Source organism: Branchiostoma belcheri, unplaced genomic scaffold (genome assembly GCF_001625305.1).
Source record: "Branchiostoma belcheri isolate BF01 breed outbred unplaced genomic scaffold, Haploidv18h27 scaffold62, whole genome shotgun sequence".
NCBI classification, from domain to species: domain Eukaryota; kingdom Metazoa; phylum Chordata; class Leptocardii; order Amphioxiformes; family Branchiostomatidae; genus Branchiostoma; species Branchiostoma belcheri.
In genome coordinates this window covers 1081486-1104634 of record NW_017804265.1, presented here as the reverse complement: position 1 = coordinate 1104634, position 23149 = coordinate 1081486, and the positions used below count along the sequence as shown (strand labels likewise).

General features: G+C 41.1%; 5 protein-coding genes across 8 annotated transcripts in view; 1 reads left to right on the top strand and 4 right to left on the bottom strand.

Moving 5' to 3' along the window:
- Positions 1 to 1631: 1631 nt before the first annotated feature.
- On the bottom strand, positions 1632 to 4652 carry LOC109483117. Of its 3 annotated transcripts, none has more exons than XM_019786108.1 (3): positions 4522 to 4652; positions 2815 to 3043; positions 1632 to 2389 (listed from the first exon to the last, which is right to left on the bottom strand). In XM_019786108.1, the coding sequence occupies exons 2-3, from the start codon at positions 2903 to 2905 to the stop codon at positions 2106 to 2108; spliced, it is 375 nt and encodes a 124-aa protein (XP_019641667.1). In that variant the 5' UTR covers positions 2906 to 3043; positions 4522 to 4652; the 3' UTR covers positions 1632 to 2105. The 3 variants fall into 3 exon arrangements, with proteins under 3 accessions (XP_019641667.1, XP_019641669.1, XP_019641668.1); XM_019786110.1 differs by lacking the exon at positions 4522 to 4652 and adding an exon at positions 3452 to 3866 and having other exon boundaries at positions 2815 to 2954; XM_019786109.1 differs by lacking the exon at positions 4522 to 4652 and adding an exon at positions 3452 to 3865.
- An 886-nt stretch (positions 4653 to 5538) lies between these two features.
- On the bottom strand, positions 5539 to 8648 carry LOC109483097 (3-oxoacyl-[acyl-carrier-protein] reductase FabG-like). Its single transcript, XM_019786086.1, has 9 exons — positions 8541 to 8648; positions 8052 to 8191; positions 7829 to 7921; positions 7469 to 7607; positions 7269 to 7309; positions 6977 to 7046; positions 6809 to 6845; positions 6559 to 6622; positions 5539 to 6007 (listed from the first exon to the last, which is right to left on the bottom strand). Exons 1-9 carry the CDS (start codon positions 8575 to 8577, stop codon positions 5849 to 5851), a joined length of 780 nt encoding a protein of 259 aa, XP_019641645.1. The 5' UTR covers positions 8578 to 8648; the 3' UTR covers positions 5539 to 5848.
- Positions 8649 to 9327: 679 nt separating this feature from the next.
- LOC109483104 (HD domain-containing protein 2-like) lies at positions 9328 to 19438 on the bottom strand. The gene is made up of 6 exons (XM_019786094.1): positions 19342 to 19438; positions 17089 to 17213; positions 16515 to 16617; positions 10518 to 10586; positions 10016 to 10154; positions 9328 to 9572 (listed from the first exon to the last, which is right to left on the bottom strand). Exons 1-6 carry the CDS (start codon positions 19396 to 19398, stop codon positions 9409 to 9411), a joined length of 657 nt encoding a protein of 218 aa, XP_019641653.1. The 5' UTR covers positions 19399 to 19438; the 3' UTR covers positions 9328 to 9408.
- On the bottom strand, positions 18285 to 19343 carry LOC109483094 (39S ribosomal protein L15, mitochondrial-like). The gene has a single exon (XM_019786083.1). It carries the CDS (start codon positions 19185 to 19187, stop codon positions 18300 to 18302), a length of 888 nt encoding a protein of 295 aa, XP_019641642.1. The 5' UTR covers positions 19188 to 19343; the 3' UTR covers positions 18285 to 18299.
- Positions 19420 to 23149, top strand: part of LOC109483102 (28S ribosomal protein S28, mitochondrial-like) — an 8033-nt gene continuing 4303 nt past the window's right edge. The window contains exons 1-3 of one of the 2 annotated variants that reach the window (XM_019786092.1): positions 19420 to 19773; positions 20001 to 20087; positions 20993 to 21174. In XM_019786092.1, coding sequence (XP_019641651.1) covers positions 19501 to 19773; positions 20001 to 20087; positions 20993 to 21174 — 542 coding nt within the window. In that variant the 5' untranslated portion in view covers positions 19420 to 19500. Of the gene's footprint in view, positions 19774 to 20000; positions 20088 to 20989; positions 21175 to 23149 lie in introns of both variants that reach the window. The other variant, XM_019786091.1, reaches the window with a different exon arrangement.

Below are 23149 nucleotides of genomic sequence, written 5' to 3'. Positions count from 1 at the left end.
CTGTCCACTGTAGGACTGTGTAGGACTAGTAACGTTAGTCTTTGAAGTTGGTTCACACATACGCTACCACATACGCAAGTTTTGTCGTCCTATATCCTTAGTCATCGTATCCTTTGACTTCCTATCCTCTCAAAAATGGACAATTTCATTGAAATCCTTGTCATCTGTCAACCATCAAAGACTGCAAAATTATCGTGTGGCTGTTAACTACTTGTATGGCTTCGGTACCAATGTCTTGACACTGCATAGCACTACAGCGAGGTACACCAAAATGGCGGCCGCCTGTATTACGCAAGCCCCGTGACGTCACGTGAAAGCCGAGAATACACGTGCTTTTGTTGCCAGTGGTTAAAGTACATTATGTTCATTTGTTGGTAGTTCGTCTATGTAACATAGATATACTGCACTATATGTTCATGGATTCATTAGATAGAACCTCTATATATGTTTATGGACTTGGTAAGACTTCATTCATGTCAGATGTACGTTGTTATATTTAGTCTGACCTTAACCTCTACCCTCATTACCTCATTGAAAAGCCGATTTTTCTTCTTCTACCTGACTAACTTCTACATGTCACAGTAGAGCAGTGTTTGCGTCTAAATCTACGCTCCCTTTTGTTCTGCGAATTTGCCTCAGGGAAGGGGGGGGGGATCGAACCACTTGTTACTGATGTCTTCAATTTAATAAACAACTTCTGACAATACTTAGTTTGGGACAACTCAAGCAGAAAACTAGAAACCAGTTACAATTTTTTTACAAGAAAGATGTACTGAATGTTGCACAGATACATGCTTTTCTGGATATATAAAGGTGGTATCTGTACATGTTGAAGTTTACTTAGACATAGACACCTAGGCAGCACTTGTCAGACCATTTCTGTACCAGTTGAGCGTGTCCTGGTGTGTTTTCTCTGTCGTTCGTACCGCACATTTTCGGTCTGCCGTGCTAAGAATGTCATCGGGAAACGTTTCTCCGAGCCAAGACCAACATTTCTCATGCCTTCTCACACATGTCTGGTGGGTTATACTAACATCTCAATAATCACCTGCACGTGGCGAAGTGGGGTTTATCTGGGGTGTGTTATTGGCCTCGAAAATACTGGTAACATCGTGTACCAGTTTAAACCGGTTCAGACTTGCTAGCCATGATGGTGAGTCAGTCAATCCTCTTGCACCAAGTGCGTGTTGTGGTACTTGCATGGTACTCATAATCAAATTATCAAATCTCTCTTTCCCTCTGTCTCTCTCCCTCTTCCTCTATGTCTCTGTCTCTCTCCCTCTCTTCCCCCTCTCTCCTCTTTCTCTCTACCCCTCTCCCTCCCCCATCTCTCTCCTCTCTTTCTCTCTCAAATCACCAATGTAGCAGAATCATTAGAAAGTTGATGTTGGCTACCAAAAACCTCAAAGACAAGGACAACGCCTAGTAAATTTAAGTCTTTATGTAAGAAAAACGTCCCGTAAATTCCCGTTCCTCCTTTTATACCCCAAATGTTACCCATGTCAGTATGCGTAAGATGTGACGGGTAGGTCTGGTTGTTACAATTCCCTTAACAGGCGTGAATATCAATGTCCCATTATAAACTTCGTCTGACCTTTTTCCTGTGGTGAATGTGTCACAACGTTATGTGATTAATAATTGATATCGCCATTATGTACATAGAGCGTTATATGTGTAATTGCATTGCAACAAATTTCAGTGCAGCGATCACAATTGTTTCTGTCTTCACAGCAAAAATAGTACTCTTTTGTGGAGAGTGTCTTTTGTGATGAATATGGTATCATTGTCGTTGAGTGTGCATGATTTGAAAGGGACGTATTTACATGGACGTAGACCAAGAGGTCCCGGGTTCAATCCCCTGACATGCACTGATGACACACCATTGGGAAAGGCACTTAACACGATTTTCCTTACTTCACTCAAATTTTCAAGTTCAAGTAAAGGTCAGAAAATGCTCTCAAAAGTTCAAGGTCAACAGGCCGTGGCCTCCTGTCCAATGTCACCCTGTGATTCTCGTCTCAATTTCTCCTCACAAAATTTCTAGGCCATCTTCTCTGCTGTTCTTCAGATTTTCAAGGTCAACAAATGCCCTCCAAAGTTCTAGGTCAACAGGGCGTTACCTCCTGACCAAAGGTGCCCTCTGCTTCTTGTCTCAGTTTTTCCTTCCGAATATTCTCCGCCATTTTCTCTACCGTTCTGCAGATTTTTCCCGCGGCGGGAGTTTTGAAGACCAGGTACCGCCCGGCTCTGGTGACGATGTCCTCCTCGATCTGGACATAGAAGATGTTCGGCTCCACACCGTAACTCAAAACTCTGGTGAGAGACCACTGTCCGATGTCGCCATCTTGTCCGATGAATTCTAGATCTGTGTCTGTGATTCGCAGTCTTCCTGTGGAGTAATAGAATAATATTGCAAAATAATAACAATTGTTAATATTTGAGATAATAATACATATTTTTTTTCAACAGAGAGAAATACTAGTACCAGTGAGAGACCAAAAAGTCGGCTGGGAACATGGTGAGTTATATGTATTCCAGTTTGGTAACTTTTTTCTCAATACATATCTACTAGTATATTTTATGTTGTTGATTAAGAGGTAGATTTTGATGTATCGCATTCCATATGGTATCAACGTCCATGCGTGTTTTTTTTTTAAAGTAGGTTCTTCGGAATCTACGAAATACATATTGAATTTGCAACACCCAAACCGTAATTCTGACATTTGTTCCCTACCAATTTGCGTCTGGTCATATTCAAGGTTATAGAGATTTTTAAAAGTTTGGATAAAAGTTTTTTAAAGAAATGATATTTACCTCCACCCAAGACTTTATTCCCCGTCCCCACAACTCCGACCTGGTACCAGCCCTCCGCATCGGGCAGCCGCTTGCTGCTCACCATACCCATTCCGCTAGGTGTCGCTTTTGACCGGTCGATCACGACTCACGACCGACAGCTGTGACAATAATGGACGTTCACTTGCCAACGCTGCGTTGTCGGGTCACCTTTTTTGGTCACATCTGCAGTTCACATCGACTTTTATCGCTATGAGACACAACATAACAGAATGAATAAACATGTCAGTGCTTTGATATATCGATTCAGGTCTAAAACAACTGCAGGGGGATCCGATTTAAATTTATGAAACAAGAAAGAAACAGGAGGAGCCAGTAAAAACCCCAATGGTCCCGGGCCGGGGTTCGTTACAATATGGTCTCTCAATATCCGAAATTCTCCCATATCAGGTATTGATATTTATCTACGTTCTAGACTACAGCCAACTACGTGTATATGTTAGTAGTGAAGTACATAATGTTATTGTTAATGATACATTTATAAAATCGTTGTCAAAGTTGAGATGTACGATAGACCCCTCCCCATATGCCCCCCCTTTAGCTAATACTGCCCCCCCCAAAAGCCACGTTCAATTCCCCTGCTTAAAATTCCACCTACCTCACAAGCCCTTGAAAACGGAAATCAGAAAAACATATATATCTTTTAACATGACATGTCCTTGCGTCATTATACCGTGTTGTGGTTCCTACTGACGCACGTAGTAACTTACAACTTGCACGGATCTTGTGTTTTCCCTCATTAAAACCCACCGTATGCCCGGAAAACAAGCACTACAGATGCTGAAGTACACTTTGAACTGTTGGTCATGCTTTGTGTGTACAGCGGAGTTGGACAATGGCAGTGAATGGAAAGCTGTATTATATTTCCTGTCTACCATCGATCGAGGTAGTAAATACTGTTTTCAGCTGGCGGATCGTGTTGCAAAGCTTATTGAGGAACCGTCTGTTGATAAAAGTCCTTTGTTGGAAAAACATGAACTCAAAACAGCCCAATCGATATGTTGGTTGGTTGGCTGTAGTTCGCTTCAAAATTGGTAGATGGCGTTATTACGCATTAGAGATTAATACGGTTGTAAGATCCTGAATAATCAGCTACAGTCCTAAGCCCGGGCAGGTTTTGAAATGATTCCAGAATCAATTAACTATATTGGCGTTTGCGGAACTGTTCGATATTAAAAATGTCAATGCGAGATCTTAGGTATAATTGCATCATTTTTGTATTATCTCTCACATTATAAACAGTTATGATCCATACTAACATGTACGCAATTACGCATACTAGAATTCATAATGGTTACGTAGCGTACACTTGTCAACCATGGTATGCAATAAACTGACGGCCCTTGCACCGCCAATAGCAAACGAAATTGCTTCAATACCTAGCATGAGTATAACAGTGGTTTGCACCACTCTTATTGCGTTTTACAGCGAGTCTACATGTGCCCCATATCGCTATATATACTATACACCATACTATATGTGGTCATCTGATAAACAGTTACATGGAAATTGTATGAGTCCATTAAGAATTTGTGTGATGAAACTGGCCTGCTACATGTTTTCATTGTATTGTGCAGACGCTTGTTATTTTCTCAGCCAGTTGGTATGAATAGAATCCCCCAAACAATAGGACGATATGATCCACGTATATACCAAACAATAGCTTACCTGGTCAGACCGTACGACAGGTGTGTTGGTAACGTTTTATGGCGGCAGAAGTCGGACCATCATTGCAACAAACGTCGATCTTTGTCCTCTTAACAAGTCTTAAAACGGCCCCCACCCAAACTGGTGGAGTGTTTGCCATGCACTGTACATTTGGTGTGTACACATACGCCTGAGTAAACATACTGTACGCCTACCATAGTCGGCTAGGTGGGTGTTGTTAATGTTATTAGTGCACACAAAAAAAGACCGCAGCAAAATGCAAATGTGGCAGCATAACCAACATTTTATAGTGGCACATGGTGCAAATATATCATCAGACTATATGAAGACAATAATTTTAATCTGTGTTTTATCTTTTATAAGGCCATGTTGATTTGATTATATGGATGACATCCTCCGGGAGCCCCAAAACTGATGCGCGCGTGCGAATAAAAAAAAAAGTTCTTTTCATTATGAAATCTACGTGGTCATGAGGGTTGAGCAAATGGCACAGAATATGGTTTGGCGAATAAAATCTAGTCTTCAAGTTCATTTCTTTACAATTTCGTCTTTTTTCGTTTGATTTTGGCATTCTACGACATTGGTATAGTTTTTATTATTTTTTTTTTTGTAACTTATGGTATATTTTTGCTCATTTTGCAACTGTTTTGTACGATTTACAGTATGGTTGAAAACTTTTTTTTTTGGAAACGGCCGAAAATTCATGCGCGCGCGGATGTCATCCATATAATCAAATCAACATGGCCTAATGTATAGTGGCCTTAATTACTGATAACAGCATGATATTGCTATCAATTTATCGATCAATATAGTCGTTTACATGTTTTGGTCTCAAGTTATTATTTTTTGGAACTTCGAACCTTCCTACTAAGGGTTTTTTTCAACTGACCATACATACACACATACAGCTTTTAAGGACATGAAATTTCTTGAAATGCTATTATCATGTAGCATGTAACATGATTGTAGTTATGATAATCATAATTTCAATTTATAACACAGATTAAAATTGCCAGTCAAGGCATTGGTGCAAACCGGCACCCCTATATTAGAATGGTATTGCTCAAGCGGAAGCGGAAATGACCTCACTCTTGCAGACGACATCCCTGACACTTGTTTGAATGGAGTTCACTGTATCTATATATCATATTTGTATCTGTATCTGCTTCATATCTGAATATGCAAATGTGTGTCAAATGTAAATCATAGCAATTAGGACAAAGGCGACCCACACCAAAAAGAAACCATACAATCATGAAATAAAACATTGGTGGCAAAAAGTATAACCACGTTAACGGTTAAGATCTGCCACGGGCATGTATCTAAATTAACGGGGACATATGCAATGCCTTCCCCCGTCCACGGGGACCTGGGCGCCGGTTATGAAGGACGCGTCCGACGAGGCCAGGAAGGCGATGGTCTTCGCTACTTCGGGCACTTCTCCTATCCTTCCCAGGGCGTGAGTGGTTTTATGGTGTTCGTAGTACTAATGGGAAAAAAGTGTTGGTGCTATGCATCAGTTCCATCAAAACTTATAATTATGTGCAAAACTAGAAAGGTAACATTTGCAAAGCAAATGCATAATGTTTACCTTCGCATATGGTCTGCTCTGTTAATTCTTTCTCAACACACATTCATATATATGGTCACAGGAATTTTGAAGAAGCAATTAGTCCACATAAGGGTGTTGTTTTTCCAGTATAGATTATATACTGTCAGGCAATAAAAATGCGACATGGCGCACGTGTAAAATAAGCATCCGTGTTCTGAAAAAGACTCTCCCCAATACCCTCTAATAGATGCCACAATATTCATGCTAAAGTGAAATACATACATGAAATGCATATATGTAGGGTCTGCATGGGGTAGCCTACTAATACATTGTATATCGTTCTACAAAACATACGTTTTACAAGTGGAATTCTGCAAAAAGTCCGTTGACTATTCTTAATTGACAAATAATCTATTGGAACTTCAAAATTACTCATGACATAAGTTCTCTTTTAAAGGATACAAGTAATACAGCAGCTCCCATACCTGGGTAATTTCCTCCTCAGTCATTCCCGAGGTTTGGAAAATATCTGTCCGGATCGTACCGGGGCTGTGGGGAGACAGACATAAATAGTAGAGTATCGGACACAAGTGGGTATAAACTTACAGACATTTCTACTCAAAATGCCATCATGTCAGATCCCAGTCCAGCACGCCTTTATACAACTACTACTTCAAAGTCATTGAAAGATGTATATGTTGTAGAAATAAAAAAAAAATAATAATAAAGAATTACTTGACAGAGTTGACCCTGATTTGCTTGGGAGCTAGTTCTGAAAAACAAAGGTAGTTTTAGTCAGCCATGGTTCTGGATACAATATATCCCTTTTTGGACCCTATAAAAAGTTCAAGCAAACACTATTATCATATATACTTCATACCGATATCACCATAATTTACTGACCAAGTGCGACGCATCTGGTGAACTGGTCCACAGCCGACTTGCTGATGTTGTACGCAAGATGTTTTGAAAACTGAATGATAATAAGTCAAATATATATCATTTGTTGTTTGTTTGTTGACAAAATACACCTTCGTTGTGATTCTTGTAAATCCAAAACTAGCCCGAGCTTATTCAATTCCAAGTTAAGGTGTGAATGGATCTGATATTTGGTAGGTGAGTAGCGGTTGTGAAGACGAAGGTGAAGTTCATTGACACTAGAACATGAAATAAAAATAGAACATGAAAAACTTACCGATCGTATCCCTTTTATACTGGACACATTTACAATGGCACCTGGGAATGACAATCACAATCAATATTCTAGACAGAATACAGTCAAGTTGCATTTCAAATCGGCAGAGGAAAGCAGTTATGCTCAGATTACGACTGTACTCTCCAACGTTCACCCCGACCCACAATGCGTCCATGACATCGTAAATAAATGTTAGATACCTTTAGTTTTTGTGAGATGTGGAACACACAACTGAGTCAGTCTGACCACACTGCGAACGTTGACGTCCATCGTTTTGTCATACTCCGCCATGTCTGTTGTCTCTAAATTACCAAACGTTAAGGTGCCGGCATTGTTTACCTGTTGGAATGAGAGAAGTAGATGCAAGGATAAGCTGGATAATGATACACAATACGTTAAGAACATGTGTTGATTTGTACAAATAATGGTACAGCATTGTAACGATGTACCGAGTATGTAGACGGAACATTCTTGGTTTTGCACCAATGAGATACTGGAATACAAATGGAAAATCATACTGCATCTAAAGACTAGGGCAGTCAACGTGATAAATTATTTACCAGCACATCGATTCTGCCAAACTTCTGTGCAGTCTGGTCCACCAGGTTTTTCCTTACTTCGTCATCACAGATGTCTCCTGTTACAATCAGAATCTGAGGGGAAAAGAACGATAAATAAGTTGGTTTTTATGATAAATGCTTGTACAATTTCAGGCAGAAGTCAGTTATGAAAATACGTTCTACGGTGACCGTAAGAAAATAAACACAGATCACAACTAAACACCTTGTCTTCTGGAGTCCCTGCCTCCACACAAGCCTTTGCTGTGGCCTGCAGGTTTTCCTCGTTTCTCCCAGTCAGAGCCAGGTGCGCTCCCAACTGAGCAAATTCCACAGCTGTACCCTTCCCAATACCAGCACTCGCACCTGTTATATATGTTATACCTGTTATATATACTCGCCACAGAGCGTCACCGATTAAAAGATCCAGTGTTGAAGCTTGAACTCAACGTTGTGTTATGCCTTGAGGCAATGCCTAGACAACAAGCAAGAAGAATTAAGCAAATAGCTGGCAAGGACGTTAACACATCACGTAGTTCGTTAAGTCTGTATTATGCGTCTAAAATCCAGGTGAAATATTAACTCGACATATGGCGATACCTGTTGACCACCTCCCTCTTTCCCGGGACAACGAGTCGACCTCGAATATTTCAAAGTTCTGTCTGACCACAGAACTAATTGGACAGGCGAATTTTGCGAGCTCCTGTTCACCTACCTGTGATTATGGCGACCTTCCCTCTAAAGTCAGGCATCTTTTGCCTCTAGATTTGACTTCAATCGATGCTGAAAGAATCAATGCACGCTATACTCCCCTTCGTATGATCAATACTGCACACTTGTACTTTACACTCAAGGACTTTGCACCTCTTTGATAGTGGCGCGTGCAAGACGGCATCAACGTGCCAAGTCATATTTGTATATATCGCTAAAAGCAACATAAATGTAGCAAGAAAATTCGCATTTTAGATGCATGCATGAGAATTTGAAACAGACACAACACAAGTTATGTGAGGAGTCCCTTTATTTTTGGTACCATCAATAAATACTAGCCAGAACCTAGCCTCTGCCAGGCATGGGGAGGCGGCTGGAAAGAGTAGAAATCGGCTAAGTAGGGAGATAAGCATGCCGAGGGAGTTTGTCCGTTGAGAGAACAGTTGGGGTGCGGCGAACTGTTCTCTCAACGGACAAACTCCCTTGGCATGTTATCTCCCTATTTAGCAGATTTCTACTCTTTCCAGTCGCCTCCCCAAGCCTGGTAGAGGATAACCAGAACCAGCTATCATGCAAAACAAGCAACTGTTTTCCATCAGCAAGATTGCATTATTGCCTCACAGATATCAGTATGTTATAGCCTATGGGATTGATTCAACCTACCGGGTACTACATTAAAAAATGACCAGAAAATTGACTTTGAGAAGTTTTTACTGGCCTAAAATCGCTTTGGGTGCCTTTGCAGAGCAACAGTAGCCTGTAGTTTAAAACTGGAAGAACAACCAACAAAATTAATGTGAAAGGAAAAATTTATGGTATAACTCCTTGCTGGAGTTACGAACAATGAGGAATGGTATGAGATATGCAATGCATTATGTAGAACTGTTTTCTTCTTGAACATCACTGCTGGTTGCAGAAGGATCTCTCTTGGTTGATGGGTTAACAATTCTGGTTAATGGGTTATCTGTGTCGTCGTTGTCTCTCAGTCTGTTGAGTTCTTCCATCCAAGACTTCACCAATGGATAATGGAACTTTCCTGTGGATACAAATAGAGACATCATGTCAACATATTACTTAAAAATAGATATTAAAATAGTACATGAAGCATTTGTCAAGCAAATGCATAATGTTTACCTTCACATGGTCTATCCTAGCAAAATACTGCTCTGTTTATTCTTGCACAAACACATTTTCTGTCCTCTCATTGCTATGTAATGTAACCCAACACCACTGGGTGTCTGTTACAGCACCAGTTACCATGGTGACAGACATCTGGTCCAGGTCATTGATTGGAGAAGAAACTGAGGCAAAACAATGTGTTTTCCTTCTGTGTAGGTAAACATAAAAACACTATTCTCCATGCAAAGGTATCTTATTTTGAAGTGTTTTATATGTTTTCATCAGAATTTCCATTGCAGCTTGGTTCTTTGAGTGCAGTCTAGTTACAAAAAGAGTTATTGAGTCAGAAAAAAAGAACACCTCTAGTTGAGTTGAAGAAGTCTTGAAGTTGTCCTGGACGTTTCTGCAGTGTCTCGTACTCGAAGGCTTGCAGGACCATGTCAAACTTGTCCAAGTCCTTCACAGCTTTCGCTTCGGCTGTGGACTCCTGCTCGTACTCCTAAATGTGTGCATTCCCAAAACAACGCATCAGACATGTCAGAGGCAATCAAACTAATCCAAAGTTGACACACTGATAGAGTCTTCTACATCACACAATGGATTGTATTTGTACATCTAATGGTCTAATGTGAAGATACTGGAAGAGAAAATTATATAAATTTTTCAAGGCTACAAGGCTTTTTTTCAACAGCCATACTAATCACTAGAAGAAATACACATCTTCCATCAGCACATTGCCTTACAATATGTAGCCCTGCAGTACCAGCATGCTTCACTAGATAGAGTTCATGTACTGCATCATACAGTCTTGAACCTCTGCAGTACCACAGAGCTTTACTAGATGGCGCTGTTTCAGACTGACCTCCCAGAGACTGTAGAGTTCCTTCCCAACTTCCCCTCCCACAAGTCCTGACAGGTGCACCATAGCTTCCTGGGAAAAGAAAACAAAAAGGAATTATTACTAGTACCTTCGCCAAAAAGGTTATGTTTTCCATAGCGTTTGTGTGTATGTATGTTTGTGTGTATGTGGTTCAGCAGGATAACTAAAGATGCGTTTTGAGGATTGTCATGAAACTTGGTAGGTGGGTAGGTGTTGATGAGGCCTAGAAATTATTAGATTTTCAGCCCCTGGTGGCTTGATACGGTACTGCATCAGAGCCTCCGGTTTTTATATCTCATGATCTGGACATGCTAGGGTCATGAAATTTGGATCTTCTATAACTCATTTCTTTACTTAATCCGAAGCATAGTTTGCCAGGCGCACAGAGTTTGCTAGATTGAACAACAACAGCATGAAACTAGAGTTCCACGATCTCATACCTTCGCCAAATGATGTTAGCCTTTATAAATAAGAAATATACTAATCACCCTGATTATGCAGATAGGATCCTCGATTGCATGAATTATATCAGTCTGTTGATCATATTCTACACCAAAAGACAGTCTTATCTTAACAAAGAATGCCATTATAGCATTTCCTCATAAATTATGCAAATGTGGTCCTTATTTGAATAAGTTATGTTTAATTATGTTCACCTTCACTTAACTTTCAAACATCCCAAGTATGAAATTTCAGGCAGTTACCACTATGCAATTATAACATTTTCTCATTAATTATGCAAATTAAGTCTTCATTTGCATAATCGATATTTGCCTGTGTTTTTCTCGTTCTTAATAACATATGTTACAAGCTTGAACTTCCTATCATGGTATGCAGCTGATTTATAGAATTTCCTCATTAATTATGCAAATTACATCAATATTTGCATAATTGTAATATCATTATGTCAAGCATCACTCAAGCTACCTACATACCAAAAATCACGATGATCCATTAATCGGTTCTTGAGTTATCCTCTTTTAAACATTTGTCCTTTAAACCCCCCTGCAGTTCTAGAGCAAGCAACTAGGGGGCTCAAACTCATGTCACTTCATCCCCAGCACAAGAGCTACCTGCCATCCAAATTTCGTCACCCTTGCATGTCTGGATCATGAGATATCAAAACCGGAAGTTCAGCTGCAGTACCATGACAAGCCGCCAGGGGGCCCAAAATCTAATCATTTTGAGGTCTCATCAAGACCTACCCACCTACCAAATATCAAGATAATCCATCTAAGCTTTTTCGAGTTATGCTGTTGACAGACAGACAGACAGACACACACACACACACACACATACACGAACGCCTCTGAAAACATAACCTTCTTGGCGAAGGTAAAAATGCCTGAGAAAACAGGAGAAACACTGCTGAACAGTCTAACGGCATTTCTCAGCCCACTGCGATCACTGTTTTACCTCCCCTAATCTCCTCCCTATAACATCCAACACGCCTCCCAACAAACAATGGGGAGAAGCGATAACAATAGTCAGGCACAGGCTCTTGAATGTAGCGGTTTGGTGTGACGGTATTACTGCGTGTGTCGAAAAGATCGGTAAATATGGACAGGCGCTCACACTGTTGAATCATGTGGTAGGAATGTAGCCTCTACCAGGCTTCAGGAGTGGCTGGAAAGACCTAGCCTCTACTAGGCTTTGGGAAGTGGCTGGAAAGAGTTGAATTGACCAAATAGACAGATAACATGCCAGACTGTACTCTTTAGTAGACCAGCATGTTATCTGTCTATTTGGTCAATTTCTACTCTTTCTAGCCACTTCTAAAGCCTGATAGAGGCTAGAATAGAGTAGAAATTGGCCAAATAGATCAATATAATCACTAGCCTTGAAATGTCAAAGAACTAAGAAAAGAAAGCATATGTAAGAAGAAGTTTTAGAAACTATTTGGGTGCCAAATGTCTACAATAGTAGAGGTAGATCTTCAGTTGCAAGAATGCAGAAACAAAGAAATCCAAAGTACCAAAAATTCACAGACAAGTGGTATTACATTGTGGGAAGTTACACAAGACAGAGACAAACTCAAACATGCCAGTTTGTCGCTAAATGACTATTACTCGCGTAAGAATGCAGTGAACAAATGTAGACAACTGACCGTCACGCGACAGTCAACATCCGAGTCTTTCCACTGATGTCTGTAACAGTGTGCTAAGGTAGTTAGAATGGCTGTTACAGAAACACAAACACACTACAGGCTATTAAAATCACATTGCAATAAAGTGCTAAAGTGTAAGATAGGATGTTGGGATTTTCTTCTTACACATCCGGTAATGGTTCTCACCCGCTTACGTTTCAATGCCTTCCTCAGAGCTTCTGACTGGCTCACTGCCTCTTGCCACTAATATATGTAGCCAATGTAGGTAGCAGTACTCCATTATGAAGCTCTGAGGAAGAAATCTAAGAAGATGAGAAGTTTATCGGGCTAAGGCTAATTCTCTTTTGAACTGGTACATCTTTCTTTTTTGCTAGCCAAACTTTGGGTGGATACTGCCTTGCCAATGATACTGTCTTGCAGTCATCTAAAGATCTGCTTGGAGATCAGCAAACTAGTTTCTCTAATCTTCTCTAAAGCCTTGTTTATTTTACTTCATGCATTGTTTCAAACAAAGCAATGAAGTGCCCTGAGATACCTTCAAGTGGGCCTGCATGGGGGGTCCAGACAATATAATGCTCTACACTAAATTTTGAGAGCTGGCCATGTATACTATTACACTGAATTCAAGAAGCCTCTCGATTACATTTCACGATAAATTCCGGGTAGCTTACATACAACGCATTACAGAGAATTAAAATGGCGAATTACGCTCTACGCAAAATGTGCTCTACGTTGAATTAGAGCGGTTCGTCTACGCTCTACGTAGAATTAAAACAACTGATCGTGTGTAGGTCACATAATCCTTCCGAAACAACTGATTACGCTCTATGGAAAAGGACATCCGGGCCTCCACTCAAGTTTTTATTTCTTCTGGACAAGACAACAAGACTGTCCCTTCCTATTCCCATACATGACATACGATACACTGACAAACAAACTGTATTGTTAGGGGAGGGAAGGCCAACAGTGTCTAGGAATCCAGTCTGCTGCTGTCCAAATGTCCCAGTTTGGCATCAGTTGTTGAGGAGGTTTTCCCACACAGATCCTGTAACACCCTCCACAGGTCCTGACAGGAGAGTGACAAGCACTAAACTAACATGTATCAGTGGGGGGAAGAATGTTGCTGATGGAATGTTGCTTGTTTTGTATTATAGGCTTGTTCTATCATTGAGATAACTTAATAAAAAAACTAAAAGAATGACCACAAAATTAACTTTGAAAATCAAGTTTTGCCACCCTGAGAACAGAGACTACAAGAATAGAAAAGAGACAGGAATTAACGAAGGAAATGGAAAAGAAGGAAGGAAAATAAGTGCAAGAAAAAGAAAAAATCAAGGGACATCCAAACATCTTCTTTGAGACCTAGCCTCCTGTGCAGGCCTCCTCCCAGGAGAGTGTTTTAATACTGGGTTTGGTAGAATTGTTTGCATATTCTTTTGCCAGCCATCTACAACCAAACAGCCACTGTAGGACAAAACCTGCCTCAGAGGTTGTACAATGAGGGCCTGCATGGGGGGGTAGTGATTACGAATTACACAAAATTTTTGCCGCCGATTACGAATTACGTTAACGTCTCAGAGCTGATTATGGCTTTACGATTTGCGACTAATGTCCTATTACGAATTATGTTGATTTTTGCGGAGGCTGCCTACGAATTACGAAGTCTAAAAAGGCCTGATTACGCCTTACGAAAAAGGGCTTGCAGGCCCTCTACAATGGCTGGCAAAAGAACTGGTCTGCTTGTCTGGGTTTCTACTACCAAACTAAGTACTAAAACACCCACCCCCTCAGAAGCCTGCACAGGAGGCTACAGTACTGGATCTCCCTGTGACCCACTGCCCCGCCCACCTGCAGGTGCTCCATGTCCCCCTCAGTTGATGCCTGTTTACAACTCATCAGGTACAAGTGGGAGGGGAGGTTTGGGGGCTCTCTGTGGCCCTTCAAACATGGCCTAGGGCTGATGGAAGTTAGCTTCACGGATGACATCCCTTCTAGTGATTGTGGCTAGTTTCCAATAAAAAATCTTCTTCTTTTTTTCTTTTTCTTTCATTTTAGAGATTAACTTCATATATTCTGAGAAAAATATAGAGATATATAATAAAAGAGAGTGGTAACTGAAACATACTCTCCTGACATGTTATATTCAACTGAATTTTTCTCTTTCCAATTCCAGCCACTTCTGAAGCCGGGGCCCTAGTAGGGCCCTAGTAATCTCCAAGCAGATCTTTCAGCGGCTGCAAAGACAGTATCCATTTGCCAGGCAGTATCCATTTGTCTGGGTAGCTAAGGACTCTCTCTAGATGGCCAGTTCTAACCATCAAGCTTTTGACACCAGACATCTGCTTGGAGATTAGGACCTAGAGGCTAGGGCATTTCTGCATTAGATAGAATGAATCTAGTAGAGGATGTCATCCACAGAAATGACTTGTTCTAGCCTCCCCACAGCCCCCCACACCAGTCTGACCTTTCCCATGCCCCTACAGTAAAGTGAGGCCTGCTGCATGTGCTACTGATAAAACAGGGGGGTGGGGTTTATTCTGCTGGTATGGAACCCTGCTGGTACAGCATAGTCTGCACTTAATCTCCAAGCAGATCCTAGGGTGGCAAAAAGACAGTATCAAAACTGGGCCAAGCAGTAGCCATTGGCCAGAGATGGTCCAATTTGCCACCCAAGGGTAGAGACAAAAAAAGGGCCATATATAAGGGAAGAAACGGTGATTAACAGTAGATGATTAGTATATTGTTTTGATGTGATATATATACTTTTACCTGTTCCAGTCCTACTAAGCATACCATTGACACAATAAAGACAGAACAGATGTTTGCAGTATGATGGTAAAACAAAACAAAATTTCAAAATTTTGTGATAACTTGATCATGGCTGGCAATGAAAAAGCTTAATTGATTAGTACTGGAGTAAATTTAAAAAAAGAATGACAAATTAAAAAAGAAAAATCATTGTTAAATCTAACTTAATCATTTATGTCATTATATACTAAAATGATGAAAAAATTAGAAAATTCTGTCAACAGTAAATCAGAAAAATCAACTCCAATGTTAACACTATACTGACAAGAAAGAAAAGATTCCTGGAATGCTGTATTCCCTGTACAGGAGTCATTTTCTGATTTTTCCTTGACTTTTGCCCAAGTATAACAGGAAGCTTCTTCTAGTTTTCCTCAGTTCAACTCAAGGCTAAGACTCTCCAAGCTAAGGAGGGACCCTCTGGAAACAAGAACTCACTCAAGGAGGCCATGAAAATAAACAAGGAAGTCAAGGATATCTTCAGAAGTCTTGTAGTAAGCCTGGAGGAGGAAGGGCTCAGGAGATGGGCTTATGGTGTTGTGATATGTGAATTTCTGGTTTTGCTGCCAAAAAATGTCTTTGCTTTGGAGCAACCTCCTTGATACAAGTCATCTGTATGAGGCTGTATCTTTCAGCTCACCTTTGGAAGGCCTAGGAAAAAAGATGGTGTGTTTCTGATTTCCCGACTGACAAAAACCAGTTGAATCTAACCTTTTTTTTTCTTTCTTTCCAGCCACTTCCTGAAGCCTGGTAGAGGCTAAGGGATTATGGGTGATTTGAAGAGCGAATACTGAAGCACATCGGTAGAACGTACTGCGCCTGTGCGAAACCCGTAATGTATTGTGCATAGCACTTCGGCAGAACATCTCATATAACTTATATTGTCGTATATATATATATTAAAGGTTAACATCCCGTCTGTAGTTTCCAGAGTTTATGTCAAAAAAGATATTGTCTGCAACAGGCAAAATTCCAATGCAACGTTGACCAAACATCCAACGAAAACCGTGAAAAAATCGGGGTTTCGCGCAGGCGCAGTATGTTCTGCCGACGTGCTGAATACCAACCTTCTCCCGCCTGTGTTTCTCTTCCTTACTGATACCGTCGGCTGGAGCGATATCTCCCACAATGCTCTCTGCCATGTCATGGACAAGGGCCATTTTGATACACCTGGAACAGAAAGTACTTTGTCTCTGAATCTGATGGGTCCTTGACTGGTACCACCTACATTTTCAATGAAGTGTACATGTAAAAAGAATTATGACAATGGTTCTGATCAGTTAACAGTATGATCCATACTTCCTAAATTCTAAGTGGTGCAGGTAAAACTTGTCTGGTGCAGGTTATTTTCAATGCCTGCAATGCTTTCAAGTCCTCAAATTCTAGTCTGGGTACCATCAAGATTTTGCTCCAGTACGCTAGAAAAAAATCATGTTTTCCTGAGCATGGTGGAGCAAAATCCAGATGGTAACCAGGCTACTCAAATTCCAGTTCAAACCTAGCCTCTACTAGGCTTTGAAAGTGGCTGGAAAGAGTAGAAATTGGACAAATACATGTAGATAATATGCCAGGGCAGTTGGTCTGCACTAAGAGAACAGTTTGGCACTCAAACCTACAGTTAAACATGCAGAAAGTTCTTACTTGTCCCTGTTGAGGTCTCCCTCCCCGTCCAGTAGGAAAGCCATGATGGCCATACGGTACATGTGGTCAGCCACACTCTCCACGTTCTGTACACCACGCAGCACCCAGCCTGTCCGTGGGACTCTCTGTATAAACAGCACAAAACAACAATAGGTATGACAAATTTGTTTGTGCCTATATTTACCTTTGAAACTACCCTACTCTATCCGGCATAATTTGCAATTTATCTGTTTATATGTGCGGATGACTGCGATGTATTCTGGTATTTGCATCTACTCTTTACTTTTGTACACATTAAAGATATTAAAAAGTTGTCTGAACTAAACACTGGTCTTCCTTTTTCGTGACATAGTCTCTTCTTCTTGTTTGTAGTTCTTAGTAATAGTATACTTACTTCATTTTGTTGGACATTGAATGAGCAGGTCCATCTTACTATCCTTATTCTTAGGTAGTCACCATTTCTAGGTAGACTTATTTCTAGGTAGAATGTACTTAAATTTCTAGGTAGACATGTACATGTACTTAAATCTATTGCCTACTATAGCCCAAGGAGATAGAAACCTCACCTTCTTTAACTAGATCTTTGTGAATTTAGAGGCATTTCTTTGCTATGATATCCATTCTTCTGATGAAGTCCTCCCCTAGCTTTTGCCTACATTCTGAGATTCCATGAACCCGTCACATTGAACACTTATGACTCGGTATCTCTACACTATAATCTGGAAGCCAGCTGAACTTTGGAGTATATCTTAATGCTTGATGATCACTTGATTTGTAGTTAATTGCTAAACCCAATATAATAATAGCGATTGCTACTCAAGATAATTGAAGAAGTGAAGAGAAAAACCAGACAACAAAACTTTTCAAACATTCTTTAATGTGTGGATATGGTACTCATAACGTTTATCTCATGTTTTGATACATGATGTGTCACTGTCTTCTCTATGCCTTATGTTCTTGTGGTAAGCAACTGTTTATATTCTTAGGTTGAACTTGAAGAAAAACATGTCACTTTCTATGATTCCATTATATAATATTCCAATGAGAACCGATTTCTTTATCTATTTGTAACATTTCAACAATCTTTCTTGATATCACAACTTCTTTACATCTTCCTCAGAAATACAGTTTTCTTGTTCAATTATGCATCAATGCACAGTGTATTGCAAACAAATTTTCAACATATTCTACTGCATCTACTTATAACGTACTCAAGACTTGTAGAACTCCAGAAGATCAGGATCTGTGGGTTTCAGAACAGTTTTTCTATTCAAGTCCACCAGCCAGCCTGCTCCCAGTCCAAACAGAATCTGTCTCGGGTCCTTTCTTATACTCATCATCTTAAACTGTTCTTCCAAGGAGAGGTCTGGCAACTTGTACCCGTACTTCTCTGCGAGGGCCAGCCGAGCTTTCTGGATTTCTTGCGGATCTGCGAGATATCCCCGAGTCTCTGCGTTCGTGTAGTACTCCACCAGATCTTCGGGTGGGAGCATTCGTTTCGGAATTGGAATACCCTTCGCGAAGAATCCTATGGGGTTGCACAGGATCAGTAAGGCCATGGGGTCATAGTATGCCGTGGATATCGTCCCGCCGTTTCGCTCCACGGTCGCGATGGCCAGCTCCGAGGCATACTGTACCTCGATGTTGATCTTAGCTTGGAAGATATCCGCCCCCTCTTCCACAAGGTTGATTCCGTAGTGTTGCCTCTTGGGGTTGATTTTCACTGCGTGGCTTATGGTAAGTGAGGCGAGGTCTATTGGTTCTGTGGTGTCCACACGCCCCATGTCGATGAGATACTGTAGACGGTTGAGCGAGAGGGGAGGGTACTGTCTGCGACGGCTGTGGTCGTCATAGTAACCGTACTTGGGGATCTTGAGGTAGAACGGGGTGTTCCCACCTTCGAATCCAAGCCTGGGCCTGGTGCCTCTTTGACCTTGACCCTTGTGACCTCTACCGCATTTCCGTTTCTTCTTGCCGCCCATACGGCGAGGTGCTTTGGTCAAGGCGCCGGGCATGGCCTTGATGTTGGTCAGAGCGACACGCGGAAGGTTTTTCAGGGCGTTCAGCGCCCCACGTGTGCCCTTGCCTGCAGCCGCCATCTTGGATTTTTCTTCAGAACTCGGGTACAGTTTTAGTCAAACAAACCTGATTATATCCCAACGAAAGTGGTAAAAACGGAACCTGTTATAGCCAGGGAACGATCTAGAATCAGGTAACTCTTCCTCAACACCAAGAACTCGAGAAAACACCCACTTTTAGCTGGCCGACGAGCATCATGAATTCGAGCAGTTTTCCCCTGGACGCCGCCATGTTCTTCTGGGCAGTGACCAATCAAAACCACTCTTAGGAAACGTGCTAGATACGAAGTCTCTGATTGGCCAATTTTTGCGCGAGGTCATAGTGCAAAGCAAAATGGCGGCCTCCATGCTTCTTGCAAAAAGTCGTGGTCTTATTTTCACAAATTTCAGAGTTTTAACGTGCCAAAGAAGATTTTATACGAGTGACAAAGGGCCAGGGGATACTGCTGATGTTGCTGAGGGGAAACTTACACAAGACAGCCCGCCAGAGGCAGCGAAAACGGAAGAAACGGCGGTGAAAAAGTCGGGGTTTGCGAGAGCCTTTGAAAAGCATGAAGACTGGGAACACTTGGAGGAAAAGCTTTCCGCACCTTCAGAATTAGACCAGGTAAATATAATGTTGATCTTTCTGTTTCATGTAGATCAAGGTAAAACACAGAACAAACATAAATACACATGCAGTGAGTGTCACTGAACTAGGTTCACAAAAACAGCAGCTAGTGCCCCCCTCCCCCCCCCCCAAAAAAAATGGTTCAGCTTCAAGGATCATAATAATTTTATAACCATAATTTTTTCATACTTGAGTGTCATGATATTCATTTGTCTTTGTTACAGAATGCTAGCACAGAAGTAAAGGACCCTCCAAAACTGTCTGGATTTGCTGCAGCTTTTGAAAAACATGCTACATTGAAGGACACATCTGTAAGTACTGTGTGTGTGTGTATGTGTGTGTATTTGTTTGTGTACATGTAATGTGTATAGGATCATACCCAGTTATCAATTAAATTATCTAATGTATTCAAAACCATGGATACAACCTGCAAAATATCAGGTGGAACTAAATCAGGTAACACGCAACAGGAACTAAATCCTGACCACCCAAACATGTTCAAAGAGGTGTTCTCTATACTTCTGCTTCCACACTGTACACACTTTTTGAATTCCATTCTTTGGCAAATTTATGGCACTCAGAGTTGCAGCAGGCTCTAATCACATGACACCTCAATCCATTTTGAAGCGCGATGTACGATACAATCTGGATGGCTGAAAAGCAGTGTGAACGCACAGGTCAATACAGATTGATGAATTTCTGATCCTGATCGACGGTCAATCCAGATCCATTTTTTAATGTGAACGGGGTCTTATTTACTTCCTTTGGAGGCAGGTGAGCAAACCTACCAGGGGATATTTCATCCCCCACCACATCTAGTGTACCGTTATTCTATGCGGCACTAAAAAGCACACATATCTACTGTATCAGTCCTCAATAAGGTTCTGCCTGTTCTAGTCACTAACTTAGAACTGTAAGCACCACAGCTCTCTACAGTTCTTGAGTGTTTCACTCTCAACCTTGTCCAGACTACACTGTATCAACTGCACTCTAGCCACCGCTACCCTCTGTCACCTAGCCTGGTTACCAAACCTATCATAGCTCCCGAGTCCTACATCCTCTCTGCAAATAGGACTCGGGAGAGTATAATAAGTTTGGTAACCAGGCTACTGTCTCCTTTCCCATCCTTTGTGAATACACACTGCCCAGTTCTCTACATCTCTTTGGTGTTTCACTCTCAGCTCAACATTCGTTCGTTCTCATGATATTCCAGCAGGACTCTGGGATCCAGGATGAGAGTTTTGCGTCCATGTTGCGTCGATCGCCGCTGGTCCAGCTGGGAGATGTTAAAGACAGGGTCGTGCTGGGGAAGGTGTTTCATGTTGTAGAGAGCGACCTTTACATCGACTTTGGGGGCAAGTTCTACTGCGTGTGTCCCAAGCCTGGAAAAGAGCCAGAGTGAGTATTTAACTTCCTTACTTAAATAATCTTTACATTTAACTACATTTCCTTAAAGTACGGGTTAAACTGCATTGCTCGATGTATAGACTCTTTTGTCAGTAGCAGGGGAGCAGGTTGGAGGGCATTGTTTCTACCCGGTGTGGTAGTACCTGTAGACCTGAACATCAAACTAACTTAGTCAAACAAGCAGTAGTGACGATTACTATTACTTAAGGACCTCCTGGCCAATACATGTTTGTCCGACTCAAGACCAAGTGACCACTTATTGGTGGTATCTTAGTCTTATAAGAGGGTCTGCATGGGGGGTCCTGATTACGCTTTACGCTAAATTTATGGAGGCCCGCAACGCTTTACGTTAAATTTCCGGAAGGCTGGCAACGTTTTACGCTAAATTTTCGCCTCCTCACTACGAATAACGGTAAATAAAATGACTTCCCTACGAATTACGGGAAATTATAAAGAGGCCGCCTACGCCTTACGGAAAAGAGCATGCAGACCCTCTTATAATTACTTGAGCATTTAGAATCCTGACCTGCTGACCATATTTTACTGATCTGCTGATTTTACTGATCTGCAGCCTTCTTGTGCACAGTTTTCAGTACTGTAGTATCAGTAGTACAAAATATTTCTGATTATTGCCTTAGTGTTTATCCCCCTTCATTTTCTACTCCCACAAGTTACTAGTATTCCAAGAATGCCTCCATATTAAAGACAAAAAGGTATTCCATCATTTTAGCAATACCAAGAATACACAAATCTTCCGTGTCATATTATTGGTACACAGTCAAGAATGCACAACTGCTATCAGCTTTTCTTACAACTTTTTGCCATCCTGCATTCCATCTATGACTGTTTGTCCCTGCAGCATTTTAACACTAAGTCACATGGATTTGATAAATTGGTTCCTATGGTCAGTTCTATTTGATTTTGAAGTCATAAGGACTATATATAGGATGAGAGGAAATCTTAAAATGTTTCCCATGAAATCAGATGAATTCATAGCTGGAAGCTAAATTGTTGTTAATCCTAATGAAATTCCACTGGATTCAAGCATTATTGTTTCCAGACAGCCAAATGCACAAATAGTTTGGGATGAAATTTTTCCTTCTCATTCAAAGAATCAAAGTCTGTGGCTAAAAAGTTCTAACATGCTCACACATACTAGTACTAGTAGTAGACTGAGCATAATGGTATTTTGATAAAAATAAAATTGTCTTTGCACTATAGTGGTAGCATGCAGAATTCTCGGTCTCGGAAGACTGTCATTAACTGTGCAGGATGGTACACTTCCTTCATTACTAATTACAAATTCAAATACAAGTGGAATCTTAGAGATTAGGCCTAGGAAAAAATGTTTCCTTTTTCAGTCCTGAAAAAGTTAGGGTCGGTTGGTAGGGATTATCTTCTTTTTTTTTCAATTTTTTTGTTAGACTTCAGATCCAACTCATACAATGCAGTTTAACAAAGTAAAACTTTTATTTTTAATGTCAATGTTAGAAAACCAATTGTACAACATCTTATCACTCTGGTGTCAGATCATGGAGCTAGAAAAGGTTGATCAGCTCGAAAAAATTACTAGTAATTTATATAGCATAGAATATGTCCCTTGCAGGGGTCCACCCCCAAAAAAAGTCTAGGGTCGGCAGGTTTTTCTAGGGTCGGTCAGGAAACAGGAAACACAACATAGTACCATAGTATTGGTGTGAAAACACAGGAATTCCACAAGAACAAACTGACACCAAGGAGGTTAAAAATGTTCCTCCAAAGAAAATGGAAAAAAGGTGGTATTTCTGGAATCCTTCCCAATCAGCTGTAAGCATAGGAAGCAGATGGGACAGAAAATGGATGGATTGCCCCTCCAACAATTTTCAAGCAACACCCCTTTAAACAGAACCAGGTGGACTGTTCCAGTGCTCTTGACTGCAGACAGGCCTGAGGGGCTAGACTCCTTCCCAGCCCCCACTCCCCCCCC

Bases quoted from the DNA above. Each gene is read 5' to 3' on its own strand.
- LOC109483117 (XM_019786108.1), bottom strand. From the start codon at position 2,905: ATGGGTATGGTGAGCAGCAAGCGGCTGCCCGATGCGGAGGGCTGGTAC. The intron at 2,390-2,814 runs GTAAATATCATT...ATTACTCCACAG, and splicing joins GAATAAAGTCTTGGGTGGAG to GAAGACTGCGAATCACAGAC.
- LOC109483094 (XM_019786083.1), bottom strand. From the start codon at position 19,187: ATGGCGGCTGCAGGCAAGGGCACACGTGGGGCGCTGAACGCCCTGAAA.
- LOC109483097 (XM_019786086.1), bottom strand. From the start codon at position 8,577: ATGCCTGACTTTAGAGGGAAGGTCGCCATAATCACAG. The intron at 7,922-8,051 runs GTGTTTAGTTGT...TTTTCCCCTCAG, and splicing joins CAGGGACTCCAGAAGACAAG to ATTCTGATTGTAACAGGAGA. The intron at 6,008-6,558 runs GTATGGGAGCTG...TTTTCCCATTAG, and splicing joins CTGAGGAGGAAATTACCCAG to TACTACGAACACCATAAAAC.
- LOC109483104 (XM_019786094.1), bottom strand. From the start codon at position 19,398: ATGGCGGCGTCCAGGGGAAAACTGCTCGAATTCATGATGCTCGTCGGC. The intron at 17,214-19,341 runs GTGGGTGTTTTC...CTGTTTATACAG, and splicing joins TGCTCGTCGGCCAGCTAAAA to AGAGTCCCACGGACAGGCTG. The intron at 9,573-10,015 runs GTGTTCTTTTTT...TTGTATCCACAG, and splicing joins CTTCTTCAACTCAACTAGAG to GAAAGTTCCATTATCCATTG.